The sequence below is a fragment of the Poecile atricapillus genome, chromosome W, assembly GCF_030490865.1.
Source record: "Poecile atricapillus isolate bPoeAtr1 chromosome W, bPoeAtr1.hap1, whole genome shotgun sequence".
Taxonomy (NCBI): domain Eukaryota; kingdom Metazoa; phylum Chordata; class Aves; order Passeriformes; family Paridae; genus Poecile; species Poecile atricapillus.
In genome coordinates, this window is record NC_081288.1 from 107,271,471 (window position 1) to 107,291,792 (window position 20,322).

General features: G+C 31.1%; 1 protein-coding gene across 8 annotated transcripts in view; it reads left to right on the forward strand.

Annotated features, from left to right (window-relative positions):
• The first annotated feature begins 6,373 nt into the window (after positions 1-6,373).
• LOC131592353 (transcription factor 4-like) overlaps positions 6,374-20,322 on the forward strand; it is a 56,861-nt gene continuing 42,912 nt past the window's right edge. For 6 of the 8 annotated variants that reach the window (XM_058863800.1, XM_058863803.1, XM_058863802.1 and 3 more), the window contains exons 1-2: positions 6,374-6,461; positions 8,129-8,193. In XM_058863800.1, the coding sequence (XP_058719783.1) occupies positions 6,389-6,461; positions 8,129-8,193 (138 nt within the window). In that variant the 5' untranslated portion in view covers positions 6,374-6,388. Of the gene's footprint in view, positions 6,462-8,128; positions 8,194-20,322 lie in introns of those variants that run through there. The other 2 variants (XM_058863808.1, XM_058863810.1) reach the window with 1 other exon arrangement.

A 20,322-nucleotide genomic window follows, 5' to 3' on the forward strand; every position in this document is an offset into this window, starting at 1 on the left:
TGGCGGGAATTTTGGGGGTTTTGATGGAATTTTTTTAGGATTCTTTGTGGAATTTTTTTCGGGAAGAACATTCCAGGCTGTTGCATCCATTGATCCCAAATTTCCTCCTTTGATCCCAAATTTCCTCTGTTGATCCCATTATTTCAATCCCATTTTTTATAGGAATTTTATTATTTTAATCCCATTTTTTATAGGAATTTTATTTTTTTGATCCCATTTTTATGGGAATTTCATTATTTTAATCCAATTTTTATAGGAATTTTATCATTTTAATTCCATTTTTAATCGGAATTTTATTGTTCCAATCCTCTGCCTTGGGATTTTCCTGGAATTCCTCTCCCCAATTCCCCATTTTTCCCTTCCCCCATCCCTTTTCCCTCTCTCATTCCACATTTTTCCTCGGAACTTTCCCCCCTTTCCCAACAATTCCAGGAAAAAAAACCCAAAAATTCCCCAATGGAATCATCCCAAGCCAAGGATCCTCTCCCAAAATTCCTCTTCCCGAGGAATTCCTGGAATTTTCTTTCCCTTTGGATTAAATCATCCCCGGGAATTAAAAACGAGCGTTTTGTTTCCATAAATCCCTAATTTAATTAAGGGAAAAGTTCATTATTCCGCTCCTAATTAACGCCGGGATCCCGTCTCCGCTTTATTAATCCCCGGAATATTTTGGGATCAGAGATGGGGGGAAAAAAAAATGAGGAATTTTATCCCGGGGATGGGAGATTCCCGGAGCGAATTTTGGGATCCCTTGGCTCCGATTCCAGCTGGATTTGGGATATTTGGGAATTCCATTTTCCCACCCCAATTTCCTTGGATTTCGAGGGGTTTTTTTTATCCCATTATTTCCTGGATTTCTCTATTTTTCTTTCTCCATTTCCCACAAATCCCAGATTTTTTTTTTTTATCCATAAAAACCCCGGGATTTGCCGTTTTTCCCTGGGATTTCATTCCCGAGCTCCTTGTGCCGGTGCCAGCTCCGAGCCCGCGGGAACGCCCGGAGCAGCCGGAGCAGCACAAAGGGATGAGCTCCCGCCAGCTGTTCCCGGGAATCTCATCCTGCAGCACCGCTCAATTCCCACTTTTTCCACACTCATTCCCAGATTTTCCACATTTATCCCCGTTTTTCCACATTTTTCCCATTTATTCCCATTTATTCCCTTTTTTTTTCCCATTTATTCCCATTTTTTTCTCATTTTTTACCCATTTTTCCCCATTTTTTCCCCATTTATTCCCATTTTTTTCCCCATTTATTCCCATTTTTTCCCCATTTATTTCCATTTATTCCCATTTTTTCCCATTTATTCCCATTTTTTCTCATTTTTTCCCCATTTTTTCCCATTTTTTCCCATCCCCATTTTTTCCCATTTATTCCCATTTTATTTCTCATTTTTTCCCCATTTTTCCCCAGTTTTTTCCCCATTTATTCCCATTTTTCCCCCATTTATTCCACATTTATTCCCATTTATTTCCCATTTATTCCCCAGTTTTTTCCTCTTTTATTCCCATTTTATTTCTCATTTTCTTCCTCCTTTTTTTCCCATTTTTTCCCACATTTATTCCATTTATTTCCATTTTCCCCATTTCTCAATTTATTCCATTTATTCCCATTTTTTTGCCCGTCTTCCCCCCTTTTTTCCCATTTTCCCCATTTATTCACATTTTTTCCTCATTGTTTCACATTTTTTCTCATTTATTCCCATTTATTCAAATTTTCTTCCCATTTCCCCCCATTTTTTTCTTGTTTTTTCCCATTTTTTTCTCATTTTTTTCCCATTCCCATTTTTCCCCCATTTATTCCCATTTATTCCACATACATTTATTCACATTTTTTCTCTTTTTTTCCCCATTTTTTCCCATTTTTTTCTCCATTTATTCTCATTTTTCCCTCATTTATTTCCCTTTTCCCCATTTATTCCCCATTTATTCACATTTTTCCCCATTTTTTCCCCATTTCCCCCCCTTTTTTTCCCATTTTCCCGATTTATTCACATTTTTCCCATTTATTCCATTTATTCCCAGTTTTTCCCCCATTATTCCCATTTTTCCCATTTACTCCCCATTTATTCCCATTTATTCTCATTTTTTTCCCCATTTATTCCCATTTTTCCCCATTTTCCCCCTTTTTTCCCATTTTTTCCCATTTTTCTCCATTTATTCCCAGTTTTTTCCCCATTTTCCCCCGATTGTCCCCATTTTTCCCTCTTTTTCCCCATTTATTCCCATTTTTTTTGCATTTTCTGCCATTTATTCCCATTTATTCCCAGTTTTTCTCAGTTTTTTCCCCTTTTCCCTACTTATTCCCATTTTTTCTCATTTTCCCCTTTTTTTCCCCCATTTATTCCCATTTTTCCCCATTTTCCCCCTTTTTTCCCCATTTTCTCCATTTATTCCCATTTTTTCTCATTTCTCCCCCTTTTTCCCATTTTCCCCATTTTTTCCCATTTATTCCCCATTTATTCCCATTTTTTTTCTCCTTTATTCCCATTTATTCTCATTTTTTCCCCATTTATTCCCTTCTTTTTTCCCATTTTTCCCATTTTTCCCCCATTTATTCCCATTTTTTCCACGTACATTTATTCACTGTTTTTCTCATTTTTCCCCATTTTTCCTCAGTTTTTTCCCCATTTTTCCCAATTTTTTCCTCATTTGTTCCCCATTTTTCCCCATTTATTCACATTTTTTATTTTTCCCCATTTTTCCCATTTTTTCCCATTTATTCCATTTATTCCCATTTTTTCCCATTTTCCCCATTTTTTCCCCTTTTCCCCCATTTTTCCCCCATTTTTTTCCCATTTTTCCCCACTTCCATCAATTTATTTTCCATTTTTTTCCCATTTTCCCATCTCTTTTCCCCATTTTTTAATCACAACATCCCAAAAATCCCCCAGAAATCCAGGAAATCTCTGATCCTTTCCCATCCCATTTTTATTCCCAAGGAAAACCTCGGGAATTCTGTAACTTTTATTTGGAAAACTGAGAATTCCCCCCAATTTTTTGGGAATTTTTAAGGAGAAAAAAAGGGAGAAAAAATAAAAAAATCAATTTTTAATGAATAAGATAATTATTTTATAATTAAAATTCCCAAAATTCGGGAATTTCCGCCCATTTCCAAGCTGGGAAATCGATCCCAAATATTCCTCGGGATTTTTTTTCCTTGGATTTATGATGAGATTTAATCATTAAATAAATGAATTGAATTAAATTTAATTCAAATTAATTTAATTTTTTCCTTAAAAATGGAATCCTTAATTCCCAAAAAAAAAATAATTCCAGGAATAAAAAATAATTTTAATTTTTTTTTTTTTTTTTTGGGGAATGAATATTCCAGGAATAACAAATCCCAGGAATTTGGGAATGCTGGAAAAAAAAACCAAATCCATAAAAATTCCAATTCCCAAATCATTCCCCTCATCCAAGGAAATCCCAGGAATTCCAACAATCCCTATCAAAATTCCCGGATTTCCAACGGGAAATTCCCAACAGGAATCATGGACAGGAAAAATTTCGGGAATGTTGTCGGAATTCCCGGATTAAAAAAACCGGGATCAGGATAACAAAAAAAATCCGATTTTATTTTTCTTTGGGATCAAAGAGCTGGAATTTTCCAGAAAAAAAAAAACAGGATCAGCCTTTCCTTTGTCTCCTCATTCCCGAGGAATTATCCCGGAAAAACCTCGGGAATTTTTTCCCTTTTTCCGTCTCATCCCCAATTCCCGGGATATTCCGGAGGGGGAATTTTTACCTCTGGGAATTTTTCTCTCCCGGTTTTTTTTGGCAGTGGCTCCGGCGTTGTCGCCGTGCCAGGAATTCTCGGCAGCGGAAAATTCCGGCCCTGGAAACGGAGCCGGAGCCTTGATCCGAGGTTTTATCGGGAATTCTCCAGCCCTCGGATGTTGGTGTTCGTTTTATTGATTTATTGATTATTATTGGTGCTTCTATTGATTTTTTATTGATTTTTGATTGATTTTTTATTGATTTTTAATGTGCATATTTTGATTATTTTTATTTTCCATTCATATTTATATTTATATTTATAATTTATATTTATATTTATTATTTATAGTTATAGTTATTATTTATATTTATTATTTGTATTTATATTTATTATTTTTATTTATATTATTTATTTATATTTTATTTATATTTTATATTTACATTTATATTTATATTTATTATTTATATTTAGTTTTATATTTATATTTATTTTTATTTACATTTATTATTTCTATTTATTATTTATATTTATTATTTATATTTATATTATTTGTATTTGTATTTTTATTTATATTTATTATTTATATTTATATTCATATTTATTCCTTGTCTTTATTACTTGTGGTTTTATTTTTTTATTCTTATTTTTATTTTCCATTTATATTTTCATTTATATTTTTATTTATTATTTTTATTTTTTCCATTTCCATTTATATTTATATTTATATTTATATTTATATTTTGTTTTTATTTTGATAATGTTTCTATTTTATTTTATTTTGATTTCTTTTCATTTTGATTTCTTTTTTTTATCTTTATTATTTGTATTTTTATTAATTTTTATTTATTTATGGTTTATTATATTGATTTGACTTCGATCTTATTTTGATTTTATTTTGATTTTTTATTTGTTTTTATTTTTATTTATTATTTTGATTTCTTTCTCTTTTCATTTTTAATTTTTATTTCATTTTTATTTCTATTTTTTTTATTATTTTTATTTTATCTTTATTTCCATTTTTATTTCCATTCTTTCCATTTTTATTTTTAATCAATTATTTCATTTATATTTTTATTTATTATTCATTTATTTCATTTTATTTTATTTCTTTTTATTTTATTTTATTTCATTTTTATATTTTTATTTTTATTTTATTTCTTTTTATTTTATTTTATTTCATTTCATTTTATTTCATTTCATTTTATTTTATTTCATTTCATTTTTATTTCATTTTTAACCCTTTCCTTCCCAACCCTCCCCCCCCCCCCCCCCCCCCATTCCCAAGATTTTCTTAATCCATGGAAAATTCCGGAGCCGCCGTTCCCAAGGGGAGGAAATCCCGGGAAAAACGGGGGGAAATCGGGAATTTTGGTTATTTTGGGGTTTTCCAGGGAATCCGAGAACATTCCCGGGAAACCGGAGCGGGAAAAGTCGGGAGCTCCTCTGGATGGGGAAAAAAAATGGGATTTGGGGGAAAAAACCTTAATTTAGGGGGAAAAAAATGGGATTTAGGGGGAAAAATGGGATTTAGGGGAAAAAACCTTAATTTAGGGGAAAAAAGTTAATTTAGGGGGAAAAAACTTAATTTAGGAATAAGAAACTTAATTTTTGTGGAAAAAACTTAATTAAGGGGAAAAAAATTAATTTAGGGGAAAAAATTAGGAAAAAATCCTTAATTTAGGGGAATAAAAACCTTAATTTAGGGGAAAAAAATGGGATTTAGGGAAAAAAACAGGGATTTAGGGAAAAATAATTTAATTTAGGGGAAAAAACCCTTAATTTGGGGGGAAAAATGTGATTTAAGGGAAAAAAAAGTTAATTTAGGGGAGAAAAAGTTAATTTAGGAATAAAAAACTTAATTTTTGGGGAAAAAAGTCCTTAAGTTTTGGGAAAAAAAAACTTAATTTAGGGGAAAAAAGTTAATTTTGGGGGAAAAAATGTGATTTAGGGAAAAAAACTTAATTTGGGGAATAAAAAACTTAATTTTTGGGGAAAAAAATCCTAATTTAGGGAAAAAAAACTTAATTTAGGGGAAAAAAGTTAATTTAGGGGAGAAAAACTTAATTTGGGGAATAAAAAATGGAATTTTTGGGGAAAAAAACCTGAATTTAGGAATAATTTAGGGAAAAATCTGATTTAGGGATAAAGATAATTGAAATAAAAAGATCATTTAGGGATAAAGATAATTGGGGGAAAATGTAATTAGGGTAAAAACCAGGATTTGGGGGAAAAAATGGGATTTAGGGAAAAATATAATTTTTGGATAAAGAGAATTTCTGGATAAAGAGAATTTATGGATAAAGGGAATTTTGGGATAAAAAAAATTAAGGAAAAATAGAATTTATGGATAAATATTTTTTATGGATAAAGGGAATTTTGGGATAAAGAGAATTCCAAGAAAAGCCGTTTCCTTCTCTTCCCCGACCGGGAAAAGCCAAATTCTTTCCCCATCCCATTTTCCCTAAATCCCAAAAAACCGAGAGGAAAAAAATCCGGGATAGAGGAGCTGAAACTCATTCCCGAATCCATAAAAAAAATCCGGGATAGAGGAGCTGAAACTCATTCCCGAATCCATAAAAAAAGCGGGAATAACAAAAGCGTCGGCGCGGAAGCCGCCGGAGCTTTGGCAGAATTCCCAGGGATGTCATGGAAACGCTGGAATTACCGGGAATGATTCCCGGCTCCTCCTCCCCCGGCCGGATCCGCCCGGATCTCATCCCTGACAATTCCCGATTTCCCAAGGGTTGGTTTTTCCCTCGGGATAAATATTGATTATCGGGAATGGAATGGAAAATCCCGCGGATTCCGGAGGGATCCATCGTCCCTCTCATCATCCTCATCCCGCGGGGGGTCAGAATTCCCGGAGAATTCCCGGTTGAAACGTTCGGAGTTGGATCAGGAATGATTCCTTGGGAATTCCGGGAATTGGATCCAGAGTTGGATCGGGAATTCTGGGAATTGGATCCGGAATTGGATTGGGAATGATTCCTTAGGGATTGGATCCAGAATTCCGGGAATTGGATCAGGAATTCCAGGAATTGGATTGGGAATGATTCCTTGGGAATTGGATCGGGAATTCCAGGAATAATTCCTTGGGGATTGGTTCAGGAATTCTGGGAATTGGATCTGGAGTTGGATCTGGAATGATTCCTTAGGGATTGGATCCAGAATTCTGGGAATTGGATCAGGAATTCTGGGAATGGGATCAAGAATTCCAGGAATTGGATCTGGAATGATTCCTTGGGGATTGGGATCTGGAATTACATCTGGGAGTTGGATCCGGAGTTGGATCCAGAATTCCAGGAATTATTCCGGGAATTGGATCCGGAATTGGATCGGGAATGATTCCTTGGGAATTGGATCTGGAGTTGGGTCGGGAATGATTCCCGGAGTTGGATCCTTTGTGCCTCTGGAAAAGCGGGAATTTCGGGCTCCGGGATTTTCTGGCCTCTCCCAAGGGCGCCGTGTCCCTGGAAATCTCTGGAATTCCCTGGAATGTTTGGGATGGGCTCTTTGGGAATGCACAAATCCTCTTCCTCCTCCCCTTTCCATTCCAAAAATCCCTGGGATCCGGGAATTCCCAGGAAAACGCCTCGGGAACAAAATTCCCGGCCTCATTCCCGGTTTCTGGCTCCGGGAATCCCGTTCCCAAAAATCCTAGCGCAGAATTCCATGGGAAAATTCCCAATCCAGGGCTGGGATGAGGAGGCTGAATCCTGGGAAAATTGATTCCCGGGAAAACTGAATCCAGGGAAAAATGGTTCCTGGGAAAACCAATTTCATGGAAAGCTGATTCCAGAGAAAAATTATTTCCTGGAAAATTGATTTCCTGGGAAAACTGATTCCTTGGAAAAATTAATTCCTGGGAAAACAAATTCCCAGGGAAAACAAATTTCTAGGAAAACTGATTCCAGAGAAAAATGATCCCAGGAAAAACTGATTCCTGGGAAAAGCAATTCCTGGGAAAATCTATTCCCAGGAAAATTGATCCCTTGGAAAACGAATTCCCAGGGAAAACTGATTTCATGGAAAAATCGATTCCCAGAAAAAATGGTTCCTGGGAAAAGCAATTCCAGGGAAAATGGATTCCTTGGAAAAATTGATTCCTGGGAAAATTGAATCCTTGGAAAACTGATTCCCGGGAAAAATGTTTCTCGGGAAAACTCAATCCAGGTAAAATGGATTCCTGGGAAAAGCAATTCCTGGGAAAACCGATTCCCAGGAAAACCAATTTGATGGAAAACTGATTCCTTGGAAAAATTGATTCCCAGGGAAAACGGATTCCCGGGAAAAGCGTCCAGGCCTCTCGGCAGGGCCGGGATCGGGAATCGTGGGACGAACGGAAAACCGGGATTGGCTCCAATTCCCTTCTCCGGGAATTCCATTGGAATTTTCTTTTCCCTTTTCCAGGTAAATCGGAGCGAGGCTCCTTCTCCTCCTACGGCCGCGATTCCAATCTCCAGGGCTGCCACCAGGTGAGTGAAATCCCGGGAATTCCCGGAATTCTCCCGCTCCCGACATTCCCAAAATCCCAAATTCCCCCGGGAAAAACCAGGATCGAGGGATAAAAACGGGAATTTGGGTTCTTTTCCCGGTTTTTTTGGTTGTTTGGGAATTGGTTTTGGTTGGAATTTGAAGATTTCCCGGGAGCGTCCGGATTCCGGAATAAAATTCCCAAGGAATCCACGTTTTTTTCCCATTTTTCCAAGGATTTGAATCATTCCTTCAGGAAAATCAGGAATTTTATCTCTTCCTATTCCCAGTTCCAAAGGGGAGCCGGGGAAATTCCGGATCCCGGATTTTTTCCCCGGGAATTTTGGGAATGTGGGAGCTGCAGGGATTTGTGACATTCCAGGAGTTTGTGGGGATTTCTTGGGAATTCTTTCCGGGTGTTGTGGGCAGCCAGAATCCCGGGAATTATTCCTGGGAATTGTTCCTGGGAATTTTTCCCAAGAATTTTTCCCGGGAATTTTTTCTGGGAATTGTTCTTGGGAATTGTTCCTGGGAATTTTTTCCGGGAATTTTTCCTGGGAATTGTGGATTTGGCACGCGGGGCTGGGCCGGGATTTTCCAAGCGGAGCCGTTCCGTCATTCCGGATCCGGAAGTTGCGTCACAGCTGGAAAAGCTGCAGGAGTGGGAATGAAACTTTTCCTTTTCCTTTCCCTTTCCTTTCCTTTCCCATTTCCCCTTTTTTCCCATTTTCCCCATTTCCCATTTTCCCCTTTCCACTTTTTCCCCTTTTTCCACATTTCCCATTTTTCCCATTTTTCCCCTTTTCCCATTCCCATTTTTCCCTTTTCCCCATTTTCCCATTCCCCATTTCCTAATTTCCCCCCTTTTTCCCTTTTTCTCTTTTCCTCATTCCCATTTTTCCCATTTTTCCCAATTTTCCCCTTTTCCCCATTTCCCTTTTTTCCCTTTCTCCCATTCCCCATTCCCAATTTTCCCATTCCCATTTTTCCCCTTTTTCCCATTTTTCCCATTCCCCAATTCCCTTTTCCCAATTTCTCCATTTTCCCCAATTTTCCCATTCCCCACCTCCCCTCTCATTCCCGCTCCCATCCCCAATTCCCGGGATCCTCCCGTTCCCGATCCCAGATTTCCTTGGAATTTCCCCCACGTGGGAAAACCCAGCTCCCCCTTCCCGCTTGGAAAAACCTGGAATTCCCAGAATTCCCGAGTTCTGGGAAATGAGGAATCGGGAGAAATTCCCCCTCTGGAATTTCCTCCTCCTCTCCGGGTTTTTCCCAGAGATTTCTCGGGAATGCCGAGGGATCTTCCCGGAATTCTGAGGGAACTCCCGCTGGAATTGGCGGGAAAAGAGGAATTGGTTGGGATTCGGGGGCGTTCCCTGAAAAAATTCCCAAAGGATCCGGGAGAGTTGAATTCCATGGAAAACCGGATGGGATTTTAAGGATCATCCCAAGGTGGGATATTTAATTCAATTTAATTTAATTTAATTTAATTTAATTCAATTTAATTCAATTTAATTTAATTTAATTCAATTTAATTCAATTCAATTTATTTTAAATTAATTTAATTTAAATATAATAATTTAAATATAATCATTTAATTTAATTATAGGAGTAATTATCATTTAATAATAATTATTATTTAAATTTTATTTTTTTTTTTATTATTTAAATATTATGAACTTTCAGTTGTTTATCATGAAAACATTTAAATTTTATTTCATTTTATTATCTATTATTTAAATTTTTTATTCCATTTTATTTTTTAATATTTAAATATTTAAAACTTAATTATTATTTAAATATTTTAATATTTCAGTTTATTATTTAAATATTTTATATTTTTAATTGTTTCTTATTTAAATATTATTTTATTGTGTTATTTCAATTTTATTTTATTTTATCATTTGAATATTTAAATATTAAAAACTTATTATTATTTAATTTTTTTATATCATTTCGTTTTAACTATTTAAATATTTTAATTATTATTATTTAAATATTTAACTTTTAATTTCATTTTATTACTTATTACAGAAATATTTAAATTTTATTTCATTTTATTATCTTCTATTTAAATATTTAGATTTTATTTTATCATTTTTTAATTAAATATTTCCATTTTATTTCATTTTATTGCCCATTATTTAAATTTTATCTCATTTTATTTCTTATTTGAATATTTAAATTTCATTATCCATTATTAAAATATTTAAATTTCATTTTAATATTCGTTATTTAAATTTTATCTCTTATTAAAATATTGAAATTTTGTTTAATTGTCTCTCATTTAAATATTTAAATTTCATTATTTCTTATTAAAATATTTACATTTAATTTACTTGTTATTTAAATATTTGAATTTTATTTAATTTTTATTTAAATATTTAAATTACATTTAATTATTTTTATTTAAACACTTAAATTTCATTTAATTATTTGTTGTTTCAATACTTAAATTTTATTTAATTATTACTTAAGTATTTAAATTTCGTTTAATTATTTGCTATTTAAATATTTAAATTTCATTTAATTATCATCGAAGTTTTTAAATTCCATTTAATTATTCATTATTAAAATATTTAAATTCTATTTAATTGCCATTCAAATATTTAAATTTATTTAATTATCCCCTATTTAAATATTTCAATTCTGGACAATCCCAAATCCATGATTTTTCCATCAGGAATTCAATTCCCATTAAAAAAAAAAAAGAGGGAAAAGCTGATTTTTCCCGGGAAAAACAAAAATCCGGGATCTGAGGAGGAATGTGGAAAACCACCGGAAATTCCCGGTTTTTAATGAAAAAAAATCAAAATTCCCAAATTTTTTATCGGGAAATGAACCCAAAGGAGGGGAATTCCTTTTTTTTCCTTCACGGAATCATTCCCAAAAAATCAAATCCTGTTTTTTTTTTCGCGTCGCTCGTTCGGAAAAACCCGGAAAAAAAATTCCAAGGGTTGGAATTTCCGCTGGGAATTGGGGAAAAATGTGAGGTTTGAAGAGAGGGAGAGCCGGAAATTCCCAAAAATTCCCAAAAATTCCCAAAGAACGGAATTTCCCGGGGGGGAAAAAAAATCCAGGGAATCTTTGGGCTCCGGATGGAAACGGCCGGAAAAACAAAACCCCGGGAATTGCGGGGCCGCTGATCCGTAGGGAATCGCTCGTTAGATCCTTAATTAAAACAATCATTCCCAATCCCGGAGAATTCCCGGAGTTTCTTTGGGAATCTTTGGGTGGGGAAAAGCGGGAATTGGAGCTGATCCCGGTTTTTTTTGATCGTTTTCCTGGGAAAAGCCCCAATTAAGGGAATCCCAAACGACGCTCGCGGAGCCGGGAACAAAGGCGGGAAGAGCCGGGAATAATTCCAGGGATAATTCTGGGAATAATGCCGGGAATGGGAGCTTTGATCCCACGGAATGGGAGGAATTTTAATTGAGGGAAGGATTGGGAAAAAAAAAAATTGGGATAAAAGGGACGGGAAATCCCAGAAAAACAACAAATAAATAACGGGAATTGGGCGGGAAGGAGATTCCGAAGGGTTGGGAATATGGGGGGGGTTTCCAAAGGGATCCCGAAAAAAATTGGGAATGGGGGAGGTGGGGAGGGGAGGGAAAAAATTGGGATTGGGGAGGAAAATCGGGATTTAACAGGAAAATTGGGATGGAGATGAAGGAAAATTGGGAATGAGAAGGAAAATTGGGATTGAACAGGAAAATCAGGATTGAGATGAAGGAAAATTGGGAATGAGAAGGAAAATTGGGATTGGGGAGGAAAATTGGGATAAGGGAGGAGAAGAAAATTTGGGATTGGGGAGAAGAAAATCGGGATTGGGGAAGTGAAGGAAAATTGGGATTGAGGAGATGGAGATTTGGGATTAAACGGGAAAATTTGGATTGGGGAGGAAAATTGGGATGGAGCTGAAGGAAAATTGGGATTGAGGAGAAGGAAAATCGGGATCCCGCTCATCCCGCTTTTCTCCTTTGGAATCCCACAAAAAATTCCCATTTTTTCCCTAGGGATCATTCCCAACTTTGGAAATCCCCGAGAAAAGTTGGAATGAAATTCCCATAAATTTCCAATAAAAACCCGGAGCGAGGAGGAAAATCCCGGGAATTGCCATTCCCGATCCCTGCCTCGTTTTTCCCAGGAATAATCGGAATTTGGGGAACTTTTTATTTTCCCCTAAAAAGCTCCAGAAGAAAAAAAAAAATGGGATGAAATCCTTGGATTTTTCCAGGGATTTATCCCAAAATTCCCGTGGGGATATTCCCGGGTTTGTTTTTTTTTCAGGATATTCCCATTAAACTTCAGGGAAAATATTCCCTAAAATCCCATTTCCCAAGGATTTTCACCTTCGATGAGCTGGGAAATTCTGGGAGACATTCCCGGAAATTCTCCGGGATATTCCCGACATTCCCGGAGCTTGGGCTCCTCTTTTTCCCCTTCCTCATTCCCGATTATCCCGAGGAATCCAACGGCTTTTCCCGAGGATTTTTCCGGCTCCGGCTCCTCCTGCCAGGTGGGAATTATCCCGGAAATCCCAGAGTGGGAAAACCTTGGGATGAGGGAATTTTGGGAGGTCAGGGATCAAATCCCAGGATTTTTTCCATGGAATTTTATCCCTAAAACCTCGAGCCGGGATTTTTATGAGGATCAAACCCCCAGGAATTTTTCCATGGAATTTTTATCCCAGAAATCCCAGACAAAAGGAAAACCTCAGGCTGCAGCATTTTGTGAGGATGATGAAGTCAGGGGTCAAATCCTGGGAATTTTTCTCTGGAATTTTATCCCTGAAATCCTGGAGAGCAGGAAAACCTCGGGATGAGGGAATTTTGTGAGGATCAAACCCCCGGGAATTTTTCCATGGAATTGAATCAAACCCTGGGAATTCTTCCATGGAATTTGATCCCTAAAATCTCAGAGGGAAAACCTCGGGCTGGGAGATTTCAGTGAGGATGATGAGATCAGGGTCAAACCCCGGGAATTTTCCCATGGAATTTGATCCCTAAAATCCCGGAGAGAGGGAAAACCTCGGGCTGCAGCATTTTCTCAGGATGACGAAGTCAGGGATCAAACCCCGGGAATTTTTCCATGGAATTTTCACCTCCAAGCGAACAATCCCCGAGCTCTTCCCGCTCTCTCTCATCCATCCCCCCAAAATCCCGGGATGCAGAAAAAGGCGGGAATTGGGAATTGCGAGGAGCAGGTGCGGAGCGGGTTAAGGCTCAGCCTTAATTAGCCCATTTAAGCTCATTTGCATATGAAAGGCGCAGCCGAGAGTGCCGGCGCTGATTGGAATTTCGATTAGGGAGCGCTAATTACCGCTCCAGCCGCCAAAAACTTGGGATTCGGGAAGTTTATCCCGGTTTTTCCAGGGAAAAAGCGGCAGGGATGGGACGGGTGGGAGGAAAAATGGGAATTGGGGTGAAAATCTGGGAATTCTGATGGACTTATGGGGATAAAAACCAGGAATTGGGATAAAAAACCGGGAATTCTGATTAATTTATGGGGATAAAAAAATGGGAATTTTTGATGGATAAAAATCCTGGAATTCTGATGGATTTATTGGGATAAAAATCCAGGAATTGAGGAGTTAATGGATTAATTGGGATAAAAAAATGGGAATTCCTGATGGATTTATTGGGATGAAAACCTCGGAATTGGGATGAAAAACCGGGAATTCTCTTGGATTTATTGGGATAAAAATCTGGGAATTTTGATGGATTTATTAAGATAAAAAACCGGGAATTCTGTTCGATTTATTGGGATAAAAAAATGGGAATTGGGATAAAAATCTGGGAATTCTGTTGGATTTATTGGGATAAAAATCCTGGAATTCTGATGGATTTATTGGAATGAAAAAAATGGGAATTGGGATAAAAATCCGGGAATTCTATTTGATTTATTGGGATAAAAATCTGGGAATTCCTGTTGGTTTTATTGGGATAAAAATCCGGGAATTGAGATTAAAATCCTGGAATTCTGTTGGATTTATTGGGATAAAATCCGGGAATTTGGTTTATTGGGATTATTGGGATTTAACCCCTCCCTTCCCAGCATCCCGTGGATTTCTGGAATTGCGGATTTTGGGGATATTTGGGATATTTGGGATATTATTTGGGATAATTATTTAGGATATTTGGAATAATTGAAATATTTGGGATATTTAAGATATTTGGGATAATTATTTGGGATATTTGGGATATTTCTTTAGGATATTTGGGATATTTGGGATATTTCTTTGGGATATTTGAGATATTTATTTGGAATATTTGGGATATTTTTGGGGGATATTTGGAATATTTGGGATATTCGAGATAATTTTTTTGGGATATTTGGGATATTTAATTGGATATTTGGGATGTTTTTTGGGGATATTTGGGATATTTATTTGGGATATTTGGGATATTTATTTCAGATATTTGGGATATTTTGGGGGGATATTTGGGATATTTGGGATATTTGGGATATTTGGGATAATTATTTGGAATATTTGGGATATTTTGAATATTTGGGATATTTAATTGGGATATTTTTTGGAGATATTTGGAATATTTGGGATATTTAATTGGGATATTTGGGATATTTAATTGGGATATTTGAGATATTTATTTGGGATATTTGGGATATTTGGGATATTTTTTGGGGAATATTTGGGGTATTTAATTGGGATATTTGGGATATTTGATATATTTATTTCGGATATTTGGGATATTTAATTGGGATATTTGGGATATTCCCGTTTTATTCTCCGTCCTTCCCGGGATCTCTGCATTTCCGGGATATTTCCCATCCCTCGAGCCCCGATCCCGTCTCACATTCCCAGGAATCCATGGATGGATCCCAAGGAATTCATCAGCCCCTGCCCCAGCCCAATACCTGATCAATAATATCGATTTGATATCGATTTGATATTGATTTGATTAGTTTTTATATAAATTTTATATTGATTTAATATCAATTTTATATGGATTTTTATATCGACTTTATATTGATTTTATATAAATTTTATATTGATTTTATATAGATTTTTATATCGACTTTATATTGATTTTATATCCATTTTATATCAATTTGATATCAATTTGAGATCAATTTTATATCAATTTTATATCAATCTCTTAGTTTTATATCGATTTTATATCAATTTTACATTGATTTTATATCAGTTTGATCTCAATTTGATATCAATTTTATATCAATTTTATATTGACTTTGATATCAATTTGATATCAATATCAGTTTGATATTGGTTTGATGTCGATTTGGTATCGATTTTATATAGATTTGATATTGATTTGATATTGAGTTGATATCAATTTGATATTGATTTGATATTGATTCGATATCAATTTGATATTGATTTGATATCAATTTTATATCAATTTGATATCGATTTTATCTTGATTTGATATGAATTTGATATTGATTTGATATCAATTTGATATCGATTTGATATCTATTTGATATCTGCAGGGTTTAACCCAGTGTGAGTGTTTAATGAATGGAGTGAATACTAATTAATAGTTAATTAATTATCCACTAATAATTCCGTATGGATGCGCTATAGGGTTAATTGGTTATTAATAATGCATTCCATATTTAATATATAAATTTTATATATATAAAATACAGCTTATAGAAAATAAATTCCATATAAAATGCATTCTATATGGTATATAAAATAAATATATAATATTTATATAATATTATATAATATGTAATATTTATATAATAAATATATAATATAATATATAATATATGATAACATATATATAATAAATAATATTAATATTATTATTATTATTAATAATAATAATAGTTGCATAAAAATATCTATTTCTATAATACCTGTACTATATATAGAGAATATATATTTATATGTGTATTTAATACATATATGTGTATATTATATATGTGTAGAATAATTAATTAGTTCTATATAAATATAAAATATGCATAAATATATATGAGTGCCTAATAATTAATATTTAATAATTATAGATTAATAATGAATATAATGCATTATATAATTCATTATTAATAATGCACCAATGTTTAATACATAATAATTAAAATATATTCTATATAAAATAAATTCCATATAAAATGCATTCTATACAATTCACGATTTAATACATGGAGTGAATAATTAATATTTAATAGGTTATACATTAATAATTAATATGTGTTTTATAGTTCATTATAAATAATGCATTTATAATTAATACATAATAGATATATATTCTATATAAAATTTATTCTATATAAAATACGTTCTATATAATTTAATACATGGCGTATATAATAATTAATATTAGATTATGCATTAATTACATAGGCATGCATGATATCATTAATTCATTATAAATAATGCATTTATAATTACTACATAATATATTTTATTTAAAATAAAAATATATAAAATAGATTCAAGATAATGCATGATTTAGTACATAATTTATTATTATTTTTTATTATTATTAATAATAATACAAATATAAATATAAAATATGTATAAATAGGTGTGCATATAATAATTAATATTTAATAGCTTATATATTAATAATTAATATGAATACATGATACACTTAATTCATTATAAATTATGCATCTATTTAATACATAATATATTATATATAATACATTCTATATAAAATACATTCTATATAAAATATATTCTATATAATACACAGTTTAATACATGGAGTGTATAATAATTAATATTTAATAGCTTCTATATTAATAATTAATATTATTACATTATACAATTAATTCATTATAAATGATACATCAATGTTTAATACATAATATATATAATACATTCTATATAAAATATATTTTATATAATACACTATTGAATCCATGATGCATATATAATACACTATAATTAATGCATTGTAATTAATAATTAATTAGATTAATACATTCATATCATTAATACATATACAATATATTTAATACAGAATATAAAATGTATATAATGTATTCTATATGAGATACATTTTATATAATACACTATTTAATACGTGGGCTGTATATAACACACTATAATTAATACATTGTAATTAATAATTAATGAGATTAATACATTCATATCATTAATATATATATACACAATATATTTAATACGTAATATAAAATCTATATAATGTATTCTATATGAAACACATTTTATATAATACACTAATACATGGGGTATATATAATACACTATAATTAATGCATTGTAATTAATAATTAATGATGTTAATACATTCATATCATTAATATACATATATACAATATATTTAATGCAGAATATAAAATATATATAATGCATTCTATATAAAAAACATTTTATATAATACACTATTTAATATATGTGGTTTATATAATACACTTTATTTAATGCATTGTAATTAATAATTAATCATATTAATACATTCTATTATTCTATAATTGATATATGGTATATAATGCATATCGTGTTCAATACATAATATAAAATATATATAATGCATTCTATATAATACTCATATATAACACACTTGAATACATGTAATACACTATAATTAATACATTAATAATTAATTCGATTAATATAGAATTAATTAGATGAACACCATCAAGATATTTTATAATTGATATGGTGTATTTAATGCATTTTGTGTTTCATATAGAATATATTGTATATATAATGTATTCTATAGTAGGCACACTAATACATGGAATATATAATACACTATAATTAATTCATTAATAATTAAATATTAATACATTCTATTAATTTATACATGGTTTATCATGCAGTCTGTGTTTAATACATAAAATAAAATATATGTAATGTATTTTATAGCAGGTTTTATATAATGATATATATATAACATGATATATAACACTAATACATGGAGAATATATAATTAATTCATTAATAATTAAATATTAATACATTCTATTAAGAGATTCATTAATTAATAAATGGTTCTTCATGCATTCAGTGTTTAATACATAACATAAAATATAAATAATGTATTCTATACCATGTACATGATATATAACACTAATACATAGAATATATAATGCACTATAATTAATTCATTAATAAATATTAATACATTCTATTAATAGATTCAATAATTGATAAACGGTTGATCATGCATTCAGTGTTTAATACATAACATAAAATATATATAATGTATTCTATACCATGTACATGATATATAACACTATTTAATACATGGGGAATATATAAATAATAAATTAATAATTAAATATTAATACATCCTATTAATAGATTCATTAATTGATAAATGGTTTATCATGCATTCACTGTTTAATACATAACATAAAATATATATAATGCATTCTATACCATGTACATGATATATAACACTATTTAATACATGGGGAATATATAATTAATTCATTAATAATTAAATATTAATACATTCTATTAGATTTATTAATTGATACACGGTTTATCATGCATTTTGTGTTTAATACATAATATATATTCTATATATCATGCATGCTATATAATATATATAATACATGATATATGACACACTATTTAATGTCTATATATATAAATTATAATTATTAATGCATTCCATAATTAATTCAATATAAATAATGAGTTCCTCGTTAAATCCATATTATATATTCTATATAAAGCATCCCCTACAGAAATATTTGATATATTTATAATACATTGTATTTAATGCATTGAATCTATAATGTATTGTCTATACATTCTATATTAATATGGAATATTTGATATCATTGATTATGGAGTAATAGTAATTAATATTTGGCATAAATACATTCTATATATTTATATAATATATAGTCGATATTTTTATATACTATATAATAATACATTCTATATAAAATACAGAACAATTCATGGTATATAAATGTAATCTATAATGCAATATATAATATAATATAATATAATATAATATAATATAATATAATATAATATAATATAATATAATATAATATAATATAATATAATATAATATAATATAATATAATATAATATAATATAAAATATTATATAATGCAATATATAATATAATATCTGTATATTACACCTCATTTAACACATGCTATATTCTATACATTCAATTTAATTCCATATACATGAATAATTATATAATAGACTATATATGAACACATTCTATAGATTCTATATATTAGATTCTCTCTATAATATATATAACATATGTATATGAATATATTCTATAGATTCTATATATTCCAGATATATATTCATATATAAAATGCATATATAATATTGATATGAACACATTCTACAGATTATTAAATTATATATATATTATTAAATTATGTTCTATATATAAAATCTATATTTATATTAGCACATTCTATATATTCTAGATATATATTCTATATATAAAATTAATATGTATTTATATGAACACATTCTATATATTATGTGTATTATATATATGTTCTATATATAAAATATATATGTTAGGACATTCTATATATTCTATATGTTCTCTATGTATTCTATAAATGGTTCTATAGAATTACGGGGAATTTAATATATACTATATAATGCATTCTATAGAAAATACATCAAAAATACATTAAAAATACATTAAAATACATTAAAAATACATTAAAAATCTGGGTAAATGTAAATATTTATATATACATTACATATATATGTACATTACATGACATATATACATAATATATCATGCATTCTATAGAAAATGCGTTAAAAATCTGTAGAAATGTGAATGTTTGTATGTACATTTTATTATTTATTATACATTAAATACCAATAATTATACATTGTTACATTCCATAATTAATTCATTCTATAGAATGCATTCCATATTATTCCATTTTAGAAATAATACATTATGTATACAATGCATTCTATATATGACACATTATATATTAATATAATATATATTATTTGTTAAAAATTATTTATTAATATTCAATATAAAATACATTCTGTACACATCCATTACATATTTAAATATGTATTTAATAAATATTTTATACAGTAAATATCAATAATTATACATTATTATATGCCATGAATAATTCATTCTATAGAATGTATTCTATATTATTACATTATAGAAATAATCCATTATGTAT